At 41.1% G+C, this 21,543-nt stretch overlaps 1 protein-coding gene across 8 annotated transcripts in view; it reads left to right on the top strand.

Annotated features, from left to right (window-relative positions):
- Positions 1–912: 912 nt before the first annotated feature.
- MED18 (mediator complex subunit 18) overlaps positions 913–21,543 on the top strand; it is a 139,615-nt gene continuing 118,984 nt past the window's right edge. The window contains exons 1-3 of one of the 8 annotated variants that reach the window (XM_064589671.1): positions 913–1,085; positions 1,693–1,779; positions 8,366–11,225. In XM_064589671.1, coding sequence (XP_064445741.1) covers positions 1,707–1,779; positions 8,366–8,919 — 627 coding nt within the window. In that variant the 5' untranslated portion in view covers positions 913–1,085; positions 1,693–1,706 and the 3' untranslated portion in view covers positions 8,920–11,225. Of the gene's footprint in view, positions 1,094–1,636; positions 1,780–8,365; positions 11,226–21,543 lie in introns of those variants that run through there. The other 7 variants (XM_064589670.1, XM_045898309.2, XM_064589669.1 and 4 more) reach the window with 7 other exon arrangements.

Below are 21,543 nucleotides of genomic sequence, written 5' to 3'. Positions count from 1 at the left end.
GCCGTGACGGTCAAATTTAAAATTTTGATATATTGAGGGGCGGCTGGGTGGCTCAGTTCCTTAAGCGTCTGCCTTCAGCTCAGGTCATGATCCTGGGGTCCTGGGATCGAGACCCGACTCGGGCTCCCTGCTCCGCGGGAAGCCTGCTTCTCCCTCTCCCACCCCCGCAACTTGTGTTCCCTCTCTCGATGCGTCTCTCTCTCTGTCCAAATAAATAAAATCTTTAAAAAATAAATAAAATTTTGATATATTGTTCATTAAGTATTTTTTGCATTAAATTTGTAAAATACTGCATTAAAATAGTATTTATCTTAGCCACTGAGTTTCTGGTGTCCCTTTAATTTTTTCACTCCAGGAGAGTACCTCATTCACTTCACTCTAGTCTTCACTTTGTCCGCACCTTATATGCTTGACAAATATTAGCAGCGTTCAATAAACATTTGTTGAATTTAGTTATCTCCCTATATTTTCAAATTAAGTAAAACATATACAGTAAGGTGAACAAATATTCAGTGTATTGCTGAGCTCCTAATTGTTCAGAACATTATGCTTCGCAGTAAAGTGTGTCTTTTCACCCTTAGGTGTCCAACAAAAAGTCCGTTTTGTAAGTCTCCCCTTCCCTGTTTTCCGCAACTCCCTGACCCAGGCTTTCTATTGCCCCTGTCAGTTTCAAGAGATTTCCTAGACAAAAACATTCCAGATCGTCAAACTTGAAAAAAATATTTTCCTAGAAGACGGCCTATGACGTCAAGCCGCCCGGTAAATCTCAGGGGACCTTCCAAGGGAGGCCGCCATCTTCCATACAGTGTTTTGCGTCCCGCGCATGCGCTTCTGTTTGCGAGGCTGCAAAGAGGGGGATTTTATCCCTTCTCGGCACCCTTACGTCGCGGGGCACCAGCGAAGATTTACGTAACGTCCGTTTCTTGCCGGAAGTGGAAAGACGAGAAGGCGGTGTTGCGCTCTCCAGAGGGCTTTAACGTTAGGGCTGGGGTATCATTGTTTCTAAAATCACCGAGGTGGTGGGGTGGATATATTACCCACTTTACGAGAAGAGACTAGAGTGCGCTCGGAGGCGTGTTTCTAGTGTAAGTGGGTACGTGTCTTTGATGTTGGCCAAAGGGGACCTAAACCATCCTTTTAAAAGAACCTCACGCTTTCGCCACCCTCTCTTTGAAAGGCGTTTTCAGAGAGGCGGAATGCCCAAATTTTAGATTGATTCAAGCTCTGCCACTGACTTGCTGTGTGTCCTTGGGCCCCTCTCCGAGGCTCAGTATCTTTATAAATGGAAGAGTAGACAAAGTCTCAAGTCACCTTTCAGTTCTGAATGTTATTACATGTCCAAGCCACAAAGTCTTGGGGGTTAAATATCGTTGGCCCCATTTTATAAGGAGGACATTGAGTCTCAGTTTTGATGACTTCCTCAAGATTGCACAGAAAACTTGTAGAGGTTTCAGACATTGAAACTAGAAGATTATGCTGTAACTCCATGACCACGACTCCTTTTTATACATATGTATCATCAGTTCCTGAAACTGGCCTATAGCAGTTACTCAAGAAGTTTGAATGGATGAATGACACAAGCAGATCTGTTGTTTCTCTGCCCCTCTAATGTATTCACAATGTAACACTTCTCCAGGTGTTTCTTCTGCTTTACTCGACTGGGGACTCTGAAAACAGTTCTTTTGTCTTCAGCTTAATCAGACACCATGGAGGCACCTCCAGTCACCATGATGCCTGTCACTGGAGGCACCATTAATATGATGGAGTACCTGCTGCAGGGTAAGTGAACCAGGCAACTTGGATGACCTGTTTTCCTCTTTCTGTTCATCATCTGTTGGGATGAGAGGCTGTTATACAAAGGTAGCCTGCATGATTTCTGGCACTCAAAAGACAACAATTTTTTTTAAAAATTTAAACGTTAATTATGGTCACAAACACATAACATTAAATTAAGTGTACAGTTGGGCGCCTGGGTGGCTCAGTTGGTTGGGCGACTGCCTTCGGCTCAGGTCGTGATCCTGGAGTCCCGGGATCGAGTCCCGCATCGGGCTCCCTGCTCAGCGGGGGGTCTGCTTCTTCCTCTGACCCTCTTCCCTCTCGTGCTCTCTGTCTCTCATTCTCTTTCTCTCAAATAAATAGATAAAATCTTTTTTAAAAAATTAACTGTACAGTTCAGTAGTGTTAATTATATTCACATTGTTGTATAACTGATCTCTAGAACTTTTTCATCTTACAGAAGTGAAACTCTATACCCATTAAACACTAATTGCTCCTTTCCCCTCCCCTCAGCTCTTGGCAACCACCTTTCTACTTTGTTTCTGTTTTTGACTTCTCTAGATATTTCATATGAGTGGAATCATATAGTGTTTGTATTTTTATGACTGGCTTGTTTTACTTAGCATAATGTCCTCAAGGTTCATCCCTATTGTAGCATATGACAGGATCCCCCTTTTTAAAGCTGAATAACATTCCATTTATGTATATACTACATTTTCTTTATCTATTTATCTGTCATTTGGGTTCACCTCTTGGTCATCATGAATATTGCTGCAGCAAACATGGGTGTGCAAATATCTCTTAAAGATCCTCCTTTGAATTTTTGATATATACCCAGAAGTGGGATTACTGGATCATATAAGAATTCTATGATACTGTTATTAGTTCTATCTTATAGATCAGGAAACAGGTAAAGCGGGGGGGAGGCTCAGTCGGTTAAATAAAAGAAAATAAAAGGAATGTAAATTTTTAAAAAAGGAAACAAATAAAGTAACTTGCCCAGATGAGAAAACTCAAGATCCAGAGAGGGTAGTGATTTTCAGGAGGTCATATAATGTTTTGTGGAAGAGTTGTTTTTTGTTGTTGTTTTTTTTTTTTAAGATTTTGTTTATTTATTTGACAGTGAGAGATAGGGAGAGAGAGAGCACAAGCAGGGGGAGCTGCAGGCAGAGGGAGAGGGAGAAGCAGGCCCCCTGCTGAGCAAGGAGCCCCACAGAGGGCTCGATCCCAGGACTCTGGGATAATGACCCGAGCTGAAGGCAGATGCCTAACCCACTGAGCTACCCAGGCGCCCCTGTGGAAGAGTTTAGACTTTAATTCAGATCATCCATTTAGTAACTTAATATGAACAACATTAGGTTATTAATTTTCACTTCTTAAGCTACCTCTCCAGTCTTTCCCAACCCAGTAAGTGCCACTATCATTCACCAGTTGCATGAACCAAGCATTTAGGAGTCAATATCTGCTTTTCACTTTACCCCCACATTTAGTCCATCTCTAAGTCTTATTCATTTTACTTCCAACATGTTTGGGGTTTTTTTTGAAAATTTTTATTTATTTATTTGACAGAGAGAGACACAGTGAGAGAGGGAACACAAGCAGGGGGAGTGGGAGAGGGAGAAGCAGGCCTCTTGCGGAGCAGGGAGCCCGACGTGGGGCTCAATCCCAGGACCCTGGGATCATGACCTGAGCCAAAGGCAGACGCTTAACGACTGAGCCACCCAGGCGCCCCTCCAACGTGTATTTTATTTTTTTTATTTTTTGTTTAAAGATTTTATTTATTTATTTGACAGAGAGATAGAGAGCACAGGTAGGCAGAGCGGCAGGCAGAGGGAGAGGGAGAGGGAGAAGCAGACTCCCTGCTCAGCAGGGAGCCTGAGGGGGGGCTCGATCCCAGGACTCTGGGATCAGGACCTGAGCTGAAGGCAGACACTCAACCGACTGAGCCACCCAGGCGCCCCTCCAACATGTATTTTAAATATGTATTTTCTCCACCTGCAGTGCCACACCCTGGTTATCATCCCCCACTTGAACTACTTTAGTGGGGCGCCTGGGTGGCTCAGTCGTTAAGCGTCTGCCTTCAGCTCAGGTCATGATCCCAGGGTCCTGGGATCGAGTCCCCCCTCAGGCTCCCTGCTCAGCGGGAAGCCTGCTTCTCCCTCTCCCACTCGCCCTGCTTGTGTTCCCTCTCTCGCTGTCTCTCTCTCTGTTGAAAAATAAATAAAATCTTTAAAAAAAAAAAAACTACTTTAGTAACCTTTTACTTATTACATTGTTTCCACTTCTGTCTCTTCCCACACCAACAGGTAGTTATCTTTTTTTTTTTTTTTTTTTTTTTTTATTAAGTAAACTTTGTGCCTCCGACGTGGGGCTTGAACTCAGGACCTCAGATCAAGAGTTGCATGCTCGGGTTGCCTGGGTGGCTCAGTTGGTTGAGCGTCCGACTGTTGATTTCAGCTCGGGTCCTGATCTCAGGGTCATGGGATCAAGCCCCATGTCGGCCTCTGTGCTCAGTGAAGAGTCTGCTTCTCTCCCTCTCCCTCTGCCCCTCTCCATGCATGCTCTCTCTCAAATAAATAAATAAATCTTTAAAAAAAAAAAAAAGTTGCATGCTCTACCAACTGAGCCTGGTAACAATGTAACACTTCTTCAGGTGTTTCTTGTGCTTTACTTGACTGGGGACTTGGAAACCAGTTCTGTTGTCTTCAGCTTAATCAGACACAATGGAGGCACCTGCAGTCACCATGATGCCTGTCACTGGAGGCACCATTAATATGAAGGAGTACCTGCTGCAGGGGACCTACCAGGCATCCCTAGTAGTCATCTTTTTAAAAAATTATTTTACTATTTAAAAATTCAAACATAAATAGAGACTAATATAGTGAACAGTCCATTTCCATCGTCTAGATTTCAGTTTATCTTTTTTTTTAAAGATTTTATTTATTTAGGGGCGCCTGGGTGGCTCAGTTGTTAAGCGTCTGCCTTCGGCTCAGGTCATCTTTTTTTAAAGATTTTATTTATTTATTTGATCCCAGGACCTGGGATCATGACCTGAGCCAAAGGCAGACGCTTAACAAATGAGCCACCCAGGCGCCCTCAGTTTGTATCATTTTGCCATATTTGCTTCATCTTTTTTCTTTCGCTGTTCTTTTTTTTTTTAAGATATTTTTTTTTAAGAGAGAATCTTAAGCAGGCTCCACTCCCAGCACAGAGCCCAGAGCAGGGCTTGATCTCAGAGCCCTGAGATCATGACTTGAGCCCAAATCAGGAGTCAGACGCTTAACTGATTGAGCCATTCAGGCGCCCCTTAAGATTGTATATTTATGTAATCCCTACACCCAACGTTAAGCTCAAAACTTACAACCCCAAAATCAGGAGTCACCTGCTCCACCGACTGAGCCAGCCAGGCACCCCTCTTTTGCTGTTCTTAAAGAAAATTTTATGACCTCGTAACATTTTACCTCTAAACTCTTCAGTATGCAACTCTAAAAAACAAGGATATTTTTCTTCATAACCTTAATACTATCATTATTATCTTAAGAAAATTAATAATATATTCTGATATCACCTAACATCTAGTCCATATTCAAAAGTTTCTCCCCTATTGTCCCCAAAATGTATTTTGTAAACAGGATGCAATCAAGTATCATGCAATTGTCTTGATGAGGAGTCCATACCAGTGTTCCTGGAATGATCCTTTGAAAATGTAAATCCAGTCGTGTCTTTCCCTGTTTTGTTGAAAGTAAAGTGTGGCAAACATAGCTGTCTACCTTCACCATGGACTGTATGTCAGTCCTACACTGCTGTGGCCCAGGCCAAATCCTCACTTCATTCTCACAGCACTTCAAGCACACTGATACCTTTCCATTTTCTTTAATTCCCCAGGCCCTTTCCTGCCTCTGTGCGTTAGCACTTGATGATCCCTCTGGCCCAGTACTTTTCTCCAGCTCTTCAAATAACCATCTCATTTTGATCCTTCAGTTTTCAGCTCAGTTGCATACCCTTAAGGAGACCTTCTCTGACTCCAGCTCCTCAGAGAGGTCTTCTCTTCTCCACCCCCACCAATTGCTCTCTATCCCATCTCCCTTTTATTTCCTTGTATTTCTGTTTATTTACTTACTTATTTTGTGGTTCCCCCACTAAAGTGTAATCTCCATTAGAGCATGGACCCCTACTTCCTAGCATAGTGCCTAGAATAGCATTCAAGAAGTATAGGTTAAATGAACCAACACTCACAAAGCTCCTCAAATGTTTGAGAAACGGGGTCGCCTGGGTGGCTCAGTCCGTTAAGCATCTGCCTTCACCTCAGGTCATGATCCCAGGGTCCTGGGATCGAGCCCCATATCAGGCTCCCTGCTTGGCGGGGAACCTGCTTCTCCCTCTCCCTCTGCCTGCCACTCCCCCTGCTCGTGCTCTCTCTCTCTCTCTCTGTGTAATAAATAAATAAAATCTTTTAAAAAAATGTTTGAGGAGGTGACTGGGTGGCTCAGTCATTAAGCATCTGCCTTTGGCTCAGGTCATGATCCCGGGGTCCTGGGATCGAGCCCTGCATCGGGCTCCCTGCTTGGCGGGGAGCCTGCTTCTCCCTCTCCCACTCCCCCTGCTTGTGTTCCCTCTCTCGCTGTGCCTCTCTCTGCCAAATAAATAAATAAAATCTTTAAAAAAAAGAGAGAGAAATGAACAAACACATGTCTGATACTGTCCTGAATGTAGGGTACAATGTATTGAATGTAGGACTTGTTCCCTGCTCCCATGATCTTCTGTCCTATGATTACTGGGATCTGATCTGTTGCTTTTCCTACAACGTTCCCCATTTCCAAAAATTCAGTCCTTTGAGTCTCACTGTCAATATTTACCATAGTAACAATATATACTCTTATTTATTTTAACAGATTTATTCAGTACATATTTGAATATGTTCCTAGCATTGGAGTATCAGCAGTGGAGGAAGAAAGATGAGTAAAGTATCAATATACAATTGATACATTGAAAGATGACTAAAGAATTGAGGTGATAATGCTAAAGAAAACTCAAGCAGGGAGGTGGAAAGTGATTGGAGGGAGATGTACTGTCTTATTTAGGGTGATCAGAAAAGACCTCTCTGATAAAGTGATACTTGAGCAAAGACCTGAAGAAAGTGATGGGGTGAGGCATGCAGATACTGGTGAGGAAAATTTTCTAAGTGTAGGACTAAGGGAAGAGGCCCTGAAGAGAAATACTTCATCAAATACTTGGCATTTTCAGGAAACAACAGGAAGATCACTGTGGCTGGAGAGAGTGATCTAGGGAGATAGTAGAAGGAAATGATGTTGGACTGGTAGCAGAGACCACAATGTATAGGGCCTTGTAGACAATGGTAAAGACTTTGGGATTTATTCTGAATGACACAGGAAGCCATTGGAGGGTTCTGAGGAGAGGAGTGTCATTATCTGCCTATATATTCTAAAAGACCACTTGGTTGGTGTATGGAAAAGAGAAGAAGCAGGCAAGGGTAGAAGCAGGCTATTGCAAAAACCAGGCAAGAAATGAGGGAAACTTGGACTAGATGGAAATGGGTGAGGAAGTGGGAAGTGGTTGGATTCTGCATATATTTTAAAAGTATGGATTGGATATAGGATATGGGGGAAAGAAAGGAGTCAGGATGATTCTATGGTTTGGAGCCTGGGCAACTAGAAGCAGAGAGTTTCCATTTACTGTGATGGAGAAGACTGCAGGAGGAATAAGATTGTGGAGGAAAAGCCAACAGTTGGATACTGAACATAGGAAGATGAAGATGTCTGTTAGGCATCCAAGTGGAGAAGCTGAGGAGACAGTTGGATATATGAGTCTGAAGTTCATGAGATAAATGTGGGAGTCCTCAGGGCATAAATGATATTTGAAGCCCTAGCACCAAATTAGGTCACCTTGGGGGGAAGAGATTGTTGATCTAGCGTCCTCCAGTATTTAGGGAAGATGAGAAAGACCCAGCAAAATAGACTTAAAAGGAATGGTCAGTGAGTTAGGTGAAGAACTAAGAGAAGAGTTGTGTCCCAGATGCGAAGGGAAGAATAGATTTCAAGGTGGGTATAATCTAATAACCAGGTCAGATGCTGCTAGGAGGATGAATTAGAGGAGAACAAAGCTCAGTGTATTTCTATGGAGCATTTCATTTTCCTTTACTTAAATATGTTACATAAAAAGGAAATGTTATAATCTATAGATGAAAAACTTGTGTTGCTGGAAATAGAAGATAATTTTTCAAATAAATGACAAGAGTATTATTATTATTGTGGATAGATACTATGGTTGTTCAAGCCTCTGAGCCCAGAGCCCGTTGGCGATTAGCATTTAGGGAAGGCCTAAAGACTTTCTAGTAGGACTTTCTTAGTTGTAAGACAATGCAAAAAAAAACTGAAAGGGTATTAACTTTCTCAAAATGTTACCTAGTACCTTGGCAGCATAACCCCTCTGAAATCTCATGTACAGGACCTATGCTTTACGAACACTGCACTAAACTGTTTTGGTTTTTCATTTAAGTTCTTTCAATCTTTTGCTAATCCCAGTACCCAAAGTGAAAGATGGGACTCAACAGTACTCTTTCCTTCTTCAGGAAGTGTTTTAGATCACAGTTTGGAAAGCCTCATCCACCGCCTTCGGGGTTTGTGTGACAACATGGAACCTGAGACTTTCCTTGACCATGAGATGGTATTCCTCCTTAAGGGCCAGCAGGCTAGTCCATTTGTTCTAAGGGCCCGGCGTTCTATGGATAGGGGAGGGGCACCCTGGCATCTGCGCTACCTGGGACAGCCGGAAATGGGAGACAAGAACCGCCATGCCCTGGTGCGAAATTGTGTAGACATTGCAACATCTGAGAACCTCACTGACTTCTTGATGGAAATGGGATTCCGCATGGACCATGAGTTTGTCGCCAAGGGTCACTTGTTCCGCAAGGGTATCATGAAGATTATGGTGTATAAGATCTTCCGCATCCTGGTCCCAGGAAACACAGACAGCACTGAGGCCTTGTCACTTTCCTATCTTGTGGAACTGAGTGTTGTTGCACCAGCTGGGCAGGACATGGTTTCTGATGACATGAGGAACTTTGCCGAGCAGCTGAAACCTCTGGTTCACCTAGAGAAAATAGATCCCAAGAGGCTCATGTGACTAAGACAGTCTGTCTGCCACTGGGGCCTATCCTCACCTGTTACAAAAAAGAAGATGTTATAAATGCCCCATTTCACCATCGCCAGCCAGACATTCTTCCCCCAGAAAGGAGGACAGTGAGGACTTAGCTGGTTCTTTACACTGTTTTCCTTATGGGGCAAGTTCACCTTTGTGACAGCCTTTCCAAATTAAAGGCTTAGGATAACATGGAGAATCTATCCAGTCCCTCTGTATAAAGAGAGGAAACTGGAATAAATTAGCTTTTAGAAAGGAAGATCTTTTAATTGTTTTGCTATTTGTGTATCAGGTTTATAAAGTAGGGACTGCGAGTGTGTATTGTGTGGTAATAAAGGCTATGAAGAGAAACATCTGTGATTCCAATTCTTTATCACCCTACTAATTTGGGGTGGACTCACTACCAGTTGGAATGAAAAAAAAGGAAGTTTTTAGTTTTAATTCTGATAGAGATGATAGTTGTTACCTTTAACCAAAGTAGCACGTTTGTTAAAAAATTTTTAAATACAGACAAAAATAAAAACAACCTGTAATCCTATTATTCAAAAGATAGGCTATTTCTATTCTGGTATATATCCTTCTAGTCTTTATTTTTATAAATTTATATATATGAGATATATTTATGTTATAAAATATTCTGTTTATACTGGTTTATACCCTTCTTTTTTTGTTTAATCTCTCATTAACACCTTTTCAGGAGATTAGGCTATAGTGTTCTTCTGTAAAAACAAAAAAACTCATTTAAATAGGGAAATTGAGGCAGAGATTAATTAGCTTTCCCTGAACTATACAGATATTAATCAGCAGAGATCATTTGTAAATACTGATAATTATAATTGCTATGTGTATCCCATTGTGTGGATTTTCCATAACTTCATTGATTCTCCTACTTCGGGATTTTTAGTTTGTTCCCAATTTTTGGCTTTTATAAACATCTTCTAGGGGCACCTGGGTGGCTCAGTCTGTTGAGCATCTGACTCTTGGTTTCAGCTCAGGTCGTGATCTTGGGGTCACGGGACTGAGCCCCGTGTAGGGTTCCCTGCTGGATGCAGAATCTGCTTGAGATTCTCTCTCCCTTTGCCCCTCCCCCTGCCCCCATGCTTGCTCTCAGAGTCTCTAAGATAAATGGATAAAATCTTTAAAAAAGAAAAAAACAATTCTGTAATGCTAGTGCTTTTAGTAAAATCATTGTTGACATCTATGACTATTCTGTAGGGTAAATTCTAGGGAACTGCTGAGTCAGAGTATGCACTGTTTTAAGACTTCTGCCATGCATTGCCAAATGCCTTCCAGAAATGTCCCAGTTTTCACTCCCACCAGCTGTAAATGATGTTCCCAAAAATGTTGCCAAAACTGGGTGTGACTATGAAAACTTGTTTTTCCCATTTGATTATAAATGGTAACTAGTTTGAATTTTCTTTTTATTTTTTATGTAAATTCTGTGCCCAATGTGGGGCTTGAACTTATGACCCCAAGATCAAGAGCTACGCACTCTACCGGCTGAGCCAGCCAGGTGCCCCAAGTTTTCTTTTTCTTTTTTTTTTTTTAAGATTTTATTTATTTGGGAAAGAGAGTGCGAAAGCTTGAGGGAGGGGCACCGGGAGAGGGAGAAGCAGTCTCCCCACTGAGCAGGGAGCCTGACATGGGGCTCGATGCCAGGACCCCGAGATCATGACCTGAGCTGAAGGCAGATGACTGAACCACCCAGGCACTCCACAAGTTTTCTTTTTAAAATACTCATCAGTGAGGTTGAAATTTTTTATGTTTTTTGGACATTATTTTTCTTATGTGACTTGCCTTTTCTTCATTGATTATTCATCTTATCAATTTATAAAGAGCTTTTATAAAAATTTTTCCCATTTATCATTTGAATTTAATATTTTTGTTTCTTTGGGAGAGTGAACACGAGTGGGGGAAGAGGCAGAGGAAAAAGGGGAAAGGAAGAGGAAGAAGTAGAAGGAGAGGGAGAAGCAGACTCTCCGCTGAGCGAGGAGCCCAACACGGGGTCTTGATCCCAGAGCCCCAAGATCATGACCTGAGCCAGAGTCAGACATTTAACCAACTGAGCCACCCAGATGAGCCAAAGTCAGACATTAAACCAACTGAGCCACCCAGATGCCCCAATATTTTTCTTTTTTTAAGTAACAGTTCTTAGTGGGGTAAATGTGTTGCTCATTTTAATACTTCTCGAGTTTTTAATACATTGGAGAAAGTTTGGTTTGCTAAAAATTGTGCACTCTCTCTCTCTGTCAAATAAATAAGATCTTTAAAATATATATATATTTTAAAAATAACATTGTTTTTGTGATATGTTCTTGTTGCCATATATAACCTACCTCATAGATTTTTATTTATTTGACAGAGAGAGACAGCAAGAGAGGGAACGCAAGCAGGGGGAGTGGGAGAGGGAGAATTAGGCTTCCTGCTGAGCAGGGAGCCCGATGCGGGGGGGGGGGGGGGGGGGGCTCAATCCCGGGGCGGGGATCATAACCTGAGCCGAAGGCAGACGCTTAATGACTAAGCCACCCAGGTGCCCCTATAAACCTATCTCATAACTTCCAACTTGCATGTGCTTTCATATCAACAGGAGTATTACTACTCGAGTAGTGCTTAACTCTGGCAGGTGCTTTTTTTTTTTTTTAAAGATTTTATTTATTTATTTGACAGAGGCACAGTGAGAGAGGGAACACAAGCAGGGGGAGCGGGAGAGGGAGAAGCAGGCTTCCCACTGAGCAGGGAGCCCGATGCGGGGTTCGATCCCAGGACCCCGGGACCATGACCTGAGCCGAAGGCAGACGCTTAACGACTGAGCCACCCCAGGTGCCCCATGGCAGGTGCTTTAAATGTTTTAACTCACATACTTCTTACAATAGCCCTATGAGGTAGATATTATTAACCTCCATTTTATAGATGAGAGTAAGACAAAGTATTTACTCAAATTTTCTATTTCCATTGTTCAAACTCAGAATTAGTAAATGGTGGAGCCTGAATTTCCACTCCTCACTCCAGAATTCTGGCACATCTCCACTTTGCATCCATCCATGTTTTTTACCCATTCAGTCCCTTGAGGATGGAAACCTAGCTTGCCCTCAACTCTCTATTACCATAGAAAGTGCTACAATAAGCAAATTTGTAGATTGAGGTGGAATATTCCTCTGAACCGTACCTGTGAGCATGCTCGAGTCTGCCAAACATTGCCAGGTGTCTTTTCAGATTGGCTGTGCTATTTCGCATTCCTATTACCAGCACAAGAATTCATACCCAGGTCCTCTTTCTAATTTGGCTAGTTTGGAGGATGTCAAGTGGCAGCTCTTGGCTGTTTGATTTGCATTTCTCTGGTTAAAGTCAAATCTGAGCCTTTTAAAAATATGCCTTTTTAGGGTGCCTGGGTGGCTCGGTTAAGCGACTGCCTTCGGCTCAGGTCATGATCCTGGAGTCCCAAGATCGAGTCCCTCATCCAGCTCCCTGCTTGGCAGGGAGTCTGCTTCTCCCTCTGACCCTCCCCTCTCTCATGTGCTCTCTCTCTCAAATAAATAAATAAAATCTTTAAAATATATATATATGCCTTTTTATATATGACATTGTATAGACTTCTTAGTATGTGAAACTAAAGTGTATATATCCTTTGCCTGTTTTTCTATTTGGTTTCCTGTCTTGTTGGTAGGAATTACATATATATTTTAGACATTCCATGTTTGTTTTAAAAGTCACAGTTCCTTCTCCCAGTCTGTCACCTTCCTGTTAACTTTGTCTGTGATGTGATGTTGTTAGTTAAGCAGATGCCCTAAATTTTGACATTATGATTTGAGTCTCGTTTAAGAAATCTTTATTTACCCAAAGGTAACAGTTTTTCCTTTTTAGCTTTATAGTTTTAATTTCTGATACTTAGGTCTTTAATCGGAATCCACCTTTAACATAGTTTCAAGTAAAAATCCATATTTTTTTTTTCTCCATACGGTGAATTTGGTTTTCTGTCACCATCAAAAAAGTCTTTCTAATGCTTTGTGAGCCACCTTGATCACATATTAAATTCCTGTGTATATACTTTCTTTCTATCTAAACTCTCCATTCTATTCCACTGGTTTTCTTCTTCATTTCAATGCCAGCAACACAATGTTTTTATTACTGAGGCTTTGTCGTAGAGCCAGTTCTACCAGTAGGGCAGGTAGCCCGACTTTTATTTCCCCCTCAAAATAGACTTGGCTTCCGTAGACCTTTATTCTATCGTATTCATTTTATTATTTTTTATTGTATCATTTTTATTTTTATTTCTAACATACTCATTTTAGGATAAGTTTCAGTTTCTCACCATTACTACTAGAATTTTTATTGAAATTTCATTGAATATATATATAGATTAATTTAGGGGAGAACTGACATCTTTGCCTGAAACACTCCCCGTAATTCACTGTGGCAGGCTTCCTCCACCTCTTTTAGGTCTCTGCTAAAATGTCAGAGAAGCCTTCCCTGACCATGCTGAGTAGCACACTCACTCGCCATCACTCTCTCTTTATCTTATTTAATTCTTTTCATAGCATTTATTACTGTCCAACTTAAGATTATTTATTTACTGCTTCTCTACTAGATTATAAGATCTGTGAGGAAAAGTGCTTTGTTTTGTTCTTTGCTATGTCCCTAGCACTCAAATCAACGTCTGACCTTTGGTAGTCACTCTGAATATTAAACAAATGAATTACACTGCTGAGGTTATCCCAATTATGACATTTATTCAGGTTTTCATGTCCCTGAATAGAGTTGGAAAAAAAAAGTTTTTTTAAGATTGATTTATTTATTTGAGAGAGAGAGAGCAGTGGGGAGAGGCAGAGGGAGAGGGAGAGAGAGCCCCAAGCAGACTCCACGATGAGTGCAGAGCCCGACACAGGACTCGATCCCATGCCCCAAAGACCCCGAGACCACAACCCAAGCCAAAACCAAGAGTCAGACGCCCAACCAACTGTGCCACCCAGGCACCGCTGAAAAAATGTTTTAATAAACTTCTTAGGCATTGCTTTTAGGCCAATTTCTGTAGACCAGGAGTCAGCAGACTACACCTATGCAGGTCAGCCTGCTGTCTGGTTTTGTAAATAAAGTTTTATAGGAGTATCCACATTCATTTAAATATTGTCTATGACTGCTTTTGTACTACAATGACAGAATTGAGTGGCTACTACAGAGATCACACAGCCCATAAAGCAGAAACTCTTTACTATCTGACCCTTTACAGAAAAAGCTTGCTGATCCTTGCCATAGACTAGTTTAGTTGCTATTATAGGTCATGTTATCTATTTATTACATTTTTAAGGCAAATATTCCTGGTATAGAAGAAGACTATTGATTTTTGAAGATGATTTCTTGCAAACTTGATTAATAACTCTTTTATAGTTCTGATAGTTTGCCTGCTGATTATGTTGTGTTTTCCATATAGACTATCATATTATCGGCAAGAGTGGCAAGCAGAGAGAGTACATATCTCTTTCACTTTTCTCTTGTCTAAAAGAAGTGGCCAGACTCTCCAATACCCTAGCTAACACTAGTGGTAATAATGAGCATCCATGACTTAGTCCTGATCTTAATGCTATTGCACCAAATGTCTCTATTAAGTATATGAAAAAATCACATGATTTTTACCGTTTGGTCTATCCATGTGGTGAATTATATTGACAGACTGTCTGCTACTGGGCCATCCTTGTATTTCTGGGATCACTCCAATGCATCATGATATTATCTTTTAAATACCCTGTTGGATTTGAGTACCTGTTATTTTGTTTAGGATATTTGAATTGTGGACTACCTTAATTGCCATGCAGAGATCTATGCAGTGTGACTACTCCCTATTTTTCCAGCCTCTCTGCTGGAACTACAAGCTAAGCACTATGCTAGGAATGCTGGGTTACAACAATGGCTAAGATACAGTCCCTGTCTTTAATAGCTCCAATTAAATTGGCAGAAACAGATATTTATACAGCTTGTTTAGTCATAAAATTTGTATGAACAAAGGTCTCCTTCCCCAGACGAATGACCAAGCAGGTCTGCTTCCTTTTCCTTGGATATACCTCAACACTTTTGCGTATGTATTATCTTTCTTAATCCTCTTTGCCTTTCCCACTCATCTCTGCTTATGTGATTCCTACACAATCAAAAAACAGGATTAAAACAAACAAACAAACAGGATCAAACAATGGAAAGCATTTAAGATAGTGGTTAAGGGCTCAGGCTTGAGCGACAACTAGGTTCCAATTCTAGCCATGCCATTCACTAGCTATGTGTTGCACCAGCCCCCCAGAGGATCTATTTCCTCATCTGTCAAACTGAGAATACCTTCATCACACAGAAGATCCGGTGAACTAACCTGTGTGAAGGCTTTCGACACAGGGCCTTACTGCCGCCAGTATTTTCCCTTTCTGTCCTGGACCACAAGAAGGTCACAAAGTCTCTTTCCTCTGACTTCGGACATTTGATGGCAACTAAGTAGCATCCTTTGTTTCACATTTCATTATGTTCTCCCTGTAGTAAATCTTTATGTATCTTGGCTTCTCACACTACCATTTAATAGTTGTTTGTGTCTTGGCCAAGTTAGTTAAACTCTCAGAATGTCTGTTTTCTTATCTGTAAAACAGGAATATAATAATACCTACTTCATAGAATTGTCGTATGAATTAAATGATCAATATGCATAAAGACCTAATGGAGTGCTTGGCATATAAGTGCTTAATACTTGTTAGCTGTTTTCAGTTTCAGTAGTATTAACAAGACTGTATGCTTCTTATAGGGAAGAACTGTTTTGGGTTTTTTTTTTTAGTTTTTTAATATAGTTTTTTATAGTATGTATATATAGTTTTATAGTATAGCGTAATGATTAAGACTCTAGAGTCTTGAGTTCAAATGTGAACTCCACCACAAGTATGTTGCTCAAGCTGGGTAGACCTCTCTAGGCCTCAGTTTTCTTATCTGCAAAATGGGAATGATAAAAGAACCCAGTTCCTAGAGGCTGTTGTAGGGATTAAATGAAATAATCCACTCATTGAGCATTTAGCACAGTGCCTGGCATAAATATTGATTTCTTGATTAATTCATATGTGTCAGGTAATGTGCTAAGGGTTTTATTTAGCAATGTTCTATTTTATTTCTGTGAACCCCATGACCCTTGCCTAGCTTAGTACTACTTATATAATAACCTTTCAGATACTTATTTAATAAATGAGTGAGTGAATTAGTGAATGCTGAGTTGTATGCCACAAGAATCTTGACTCTGTAAGCTGGTTTGTCCCAGGTTAACACTCCTCATTCCTCTGAGATGAGTTAGTGTGTAAGCCATAAGGTTTAGCATCCGTAAAAAACAGGAGGAGATTATGAAAAAGGGGAGGTGTTAGACCCTGGCTTTTTTTACTCTAGAGAAATCACTCATGCTTTAGTGCTTGAACTTATTTCTCAGAACTGGTAAAATGAATTTTAAAACATTGCTATAGACAAAAGTGGTAAAATTTACAACATTCAAGGTCATGAAGAACATAGAGAAAGGAGCACCTTTTTGGAGGAAATAAAAATTGATGCAACTGTTCTTTTTTTTTTTTTTTTTTTTAAGATTTTATTTATTTATTTTGACAGAGAGAGACAGCCAGAGGGAACACAAGCAGGGGGAGTGGGAGAGGGAGAAGCAGGCTTCCTGCTGAGCAGAGAGCCCAACCTGGGGCTCCATCCCAGGGCTCTGGGATCATGACCAGAGCCAAACGCAGGTGCTTAACGACTGACACACCCAGGCACCCTGATGCAACTGTTCTTGAGGACATTTAGCCTAAGGAAATAATTAAGGATGCGCACAAAGGTGTAGTTTTTTTTTTTTTTTAATATTTTATTTATTTATTTGACAGAGAGAAACACAGTGAGAGAGGGAACACAAGCAGGGAGAGTGGGAGAGGGAGAAGCAGGCTGATGAGGTCCTTGATCCCAGGACCCTGGGATCATGACCCGAGCCCAAGGCAGACGCCTAACGACTGAGCCACCCAGGCGCCCCACAAAGGTGTAGTTTATTTATTTATTTATTTATTTTAAAGATTTTATTTATTTGACAGAGAGAGACACATTGAGAGAGGGAACACAAGCAGGGGGAGAGGGAGAGGGAGAAGCAGGCTTCCTGCTGAGTAGGGAGCCCAATGCGGGGCTCAACCTCAGGACCCTGGGACCATGACCTGAGCCCAAGGCAGATGCTTAACGACTGAGCCACCCAGGCGCCCCAAAGTTGTAGTTTAAAGCTGGTCATCTTAGTGATGTGTATAGCCCAAAAAATGGAAATAATCTAGATGTCTCCTAAAAGGAGGTGGGATAATTAAATGATACTTTATTCACAAATGAGATATCTTGCAGTCATGCAAAAAAAAATTTGTAGTAATGAGTTTAATGACATGGAAAAATATTCCAGATGCTTAATTTATTAACTTTAGGCAAATTACTTCACTTCTCTGCCTCAGTCTCTTTATCAGTAAATGGGAATATTAATATTGCCTTCCTTATAGTTATCATGAAGATTAAATGAGTTATGTGTAAGATTACTTGGAATTATACCTGTCCCATTTATAGATATAACCTGTAATTATTATTATGTGAAAAAAAAGTTTAAAAATAATGTGTATGATAAGCTATTACTTACAAAACATATACACAGGGGAAAAGGTATGGAAGTACTTCAAAATGTTAACAGCTACTTGTTGGTGTTGGAAATAATGCTGTACATTTTATAGCTGTTTTTGCCCTTTTTTTTTTTTTAACAAATGTATATGTCTTGTGTAACTTAAAAACAATAAATAAAAGCAAAACAAAACATGGGGTGCTTGGGTGGCTTAGTCGGTTGAGCCTCCAACTTTTGGTTTTGGTTCATGACATGATCTCAGGATTGTAGTATCAAGCTCCATGACGGGCTCTGAGCTCGGCGGGGAGTCTGCTTGTCCTTCTCCCTCTGTTCCTCCCCCTGTTCCCTCTCTCTCTCAAATAAATAAAATCTTAAAAAAAGAAAAGAAAAGAAAAAGATCATTTCTTTAGTAGGGGAGTGAGGGTGACTGGAATTTTCCACCCTGTCTGTGCCCTTCTTGTTAGCTGGTATGGCTGGTATAAGAGCATGAAGGAAAGGTTAATCTCCTTTCACTTTAAAAGATGATTTCCCCTTTTCTTAAAGGAGAGATTGACCCACATGTCCAGGATGCCCTTAGGCAGTGGCAAGTTCTTAGCAAAGTAGGGCCTGACAATATAGAACCAACACTGAACTCTAGAGGTGAACAGGATATGAGTCATCATGCTGGCATTCCGTCAAGTTGACTAAAATTGTTTTTGTGTTTTCCTTGGAGGTGTAAATGTGAAGTGATGAGATTAATTTAAAAAAAAAACACAAATATATCAAGATAAACATCCAAATAAGTGACTCCCTTCAAAGTACTTATTTTGAGAAATCACACACTTATTAACAAATTTTTGCTATTGTTCATATAATTTTTTGGATTTTTGTGGGGGAGGGGGGAAGTCAAACCAGTTGACCTCAAAACTGGTTTGGAGGAAATATTTTTCCACCTCCTAACTTATTAAAATTGTGATACTAAGTGCTTTTCTGTTTTTTTTGGATACTTAGGGCTCTTTTAAGATGCAGTGAAATGGGTATTATTCAAGTGTTTCTAGTGGCATTATAAATTAGTAAAAACCTACTGGAAAGGAATTTGGAAGTAAATATTAAGAACCATCAAATCTGGGTGCCTGGGTGGCTCAGTTGGTTAAGCGACTGTCTTCGGCTCAGGTCATGATCCTGGAGTCCCGGGATCGAGTCCCACGTCGGGCTCCCTGCTCAGGAGAGAGTCTGCTTCTCCCTCTGACCCTACCCCCTCTTGGGCTCTCTTTCTCACTCTCTTTCTCTCTCAAATAAATAAATAAAATCTTAAAAAAAAAAAAAAGAACCATCAAATCTTCTGGGGCACTTGGGTGGCTCAGTTGATTAAGCATCCGACTCTTGATTTCAGTTCAGGTCATGATCTCATGGGTGAGAGAAAATTAAGCAGGCCCCATGCTCAGCTCTGAGCCCCTTGCTGGGCTTGATTTCATGACTCTGAGATCATGACTTGAGCCAAAATCAAGAGTTGGACACCTAACTGACTGAGCCACCCAGACACCCCCTTTTTTTTTTTATATTTATTTCAACAGTGCCACTTCTGATAATCCAGGCTGAGAGAATAAGGGAAAGCATGGGAAAAGCTATATACAATAATAACAAAAACTTTAAAAAAATTCTTATTTATTTGACAGAGAGCATAAGCAAGGGGAGCGGCAGGCAGAGGGAGAAACAGGCTCCCCGCTAAGCAAGGAGCCTGACTCGGGACTCCATCCCAGGACCCTGGGATCATGACCTGAGCTGAAAGCAGATGCTTAACCAACTGAGCCACCCAGGCATCCCACCTTTGATTATTTCAAAACTGGAATTTGTCTTTGTAGAAGATGAAGATTTACAGGGCATCTGGGTGGCTCAGTCAGTAAAGCCCCTGACTTTTGATTTCATCTCAGGTCATGATCTCAGGGTCGTGGGAGAAAGCCCCACATTGGGCTCTGTGCTGGACATTTGAGCATGGAGCCTGCTTAGGATTTTTTCTCTCCCTCTCCCTCTGCGCCGCACCCCCGCACCCCCGCTGCTCACTCTTTCTCACTCAAAAAAAAAAAAAAGATGAAGAGTTGCTAGTGTCATAGACCCTGCAGACATTTCTGAATTGGGTGTCCCAGTAATGGCTTGGAGAATGGAAACATCCCTGGCATAAGCCCACTGCCTCCAAGGTGATGACAGCTTTGAAGTAAATAATATTCATTTGTCAGGACAAGGTGTGTCCTGTTTTTAAGGAATCACTCAAAATACTGTTGTGGGTCCCAGACTGACCATAGATTGGGCCCACTTCCAAAATTCAGTCTTTATTAGATGTGCCTGAAAAGGTAGGTGGTCTGCAGGTAATAATCATCACTACCATTTATGAAGCACTTACTATGTTGTAGGCAGTGTGCTAAAAACATAAACTATCGTGTTCTAAACTCTTAACAATATTTTGAGATCGATATTATTGTCTTCATTTTACTGGTGAGAAAACAGGCTCTCAGAGAAACATGGCCAAGGTTACAGCTGTGAGAGGCAGAACTAGATTTTAACCTAGGCTGCCTTCAGACATACCTTCCTAAGACTCAGCGGCTGCTCTGTAGGGCTCCTACCATTTGCATGAGTTTATTTGGTGGGCTTATATTGATGGGGAGGAACAGAAAAGCTTGCATGGGGAAGACAGTCTGATGTCCCCCTGCGCAGCCTTGAGGACCTGTCTATGTCTGAGTCCTATAGAGAGAGGGACTGCAAATTAAAACGGTTTTCCGGGGCGCCTGGGTGGCTCAGTAGGTTGAGCATCTGCCTTCGACTCGGGTCGTGATCCCGGAGTCCTAGGATTGAGTTCTGGGATCGAGCCCCTCATATTTATTTTTTTTAAGATTTTATTTACTTATTTGAGGGATGCCTGGGTGGCTCAGTCGGTTAAGCATCTGCCTTCGGCTCAGGTCATGATCCCAGAGTCCTGGGATCAAGCCCTGCATCGGGCTCCCTGCTCCTTGGGAAGCCTGCTTCTCCCTCTCCCGCTCCCCCTGCTTGTGTTCCCTCTCTCGCTCTCTCCTCTATCAAATAAATAAATAAAATCTTAAAAAAATAAAAATAAAAAATAAAGATGAGTACAATTTCAAAATGAAGTAGGAGAAGAACAAGGATGAATGAAAGCACAAGGTGGTTGATAGGACCGTGAGTCCTCCACCTTTACTTTGTACAAGTAAACTAAGATCTGACCCAACCATTCCTCTTTTAGGAACTTTTTCCAGGAAAACTATTAAGACTGATACCCTTTGCTGTGTTATTCATAATTTCAAATAAAACCTCAAAAGAACCAATATATCCTACTGTAATAATAGAAAACAATTACATAGTAAAATACTATGCAACTCTGTAGAATAAAACTGTATATGTAGAATGTTGTTGTAGAAAATGTAATGCATGGGGATGAGTTCATGATATATAAAATAGAAAAAGAGAGTATTAAATATATCAGGTATGATCCCAATTTTAAAATACATATATACATGTGTGCATGTATATAATGGTAAGAGCTACAAAATGTTAATGGATGGTAGGATTATGCATAATATTTTTTTCCTTTTTGCTTATCTGTATTCATAAATTTTCTGCACTGTGTTCCCCTGTTTTTGAACATTATATTATGGAAATTTTCAAACATACCCCCAAAAAGAAAGAAGTGTATAGTAAACTCCCATTTACCTATCACCCAGCTTCAGCAATTACCAAAACTTCACCAATTTATTTCATCTCTGTCCCCCAACACTTTTTTTTGTGTGTGTGTGAGAGAGAGAGAGAGTGAGCGCACATGAGTGGGTGGGGAGGGGCAGAAGGAGAGAGAGAGAGAGAATCTTTTTTTTTTTTTTTTTTAAAGATTTTATTTATTTATTCATGAGAGACAGAGAGAGAGAGGCAGAGGGAGAAGCAGGCTCCCAAGGAGCAGGGAGCCCGATGCGGGACTCGATCCCAGGACCCTGGGATCATGACCTGAG

The sequence above is a fragment of the Mirounga angustirostris genome, unplaced genomic scaffold (assembly GCF_029215605.1).
Source record: "Mirounga angustirostris isolate CCGP_5_RB_7025 unplaced genomic scaffold, mMirAng1.0.hap1 SCAF_4, whole genome shotgun sequence".
Taxonomy (NCBI): domain Eukaryota; kingdom Metazoa; phylum Chordata; class Mammalia; order Carnivora; family Phocidae; genus Mirounga; species Mirounga angustirostris.
This window is presented reverse-complemented; position numbering and strand designations above follow the sequence as displayed.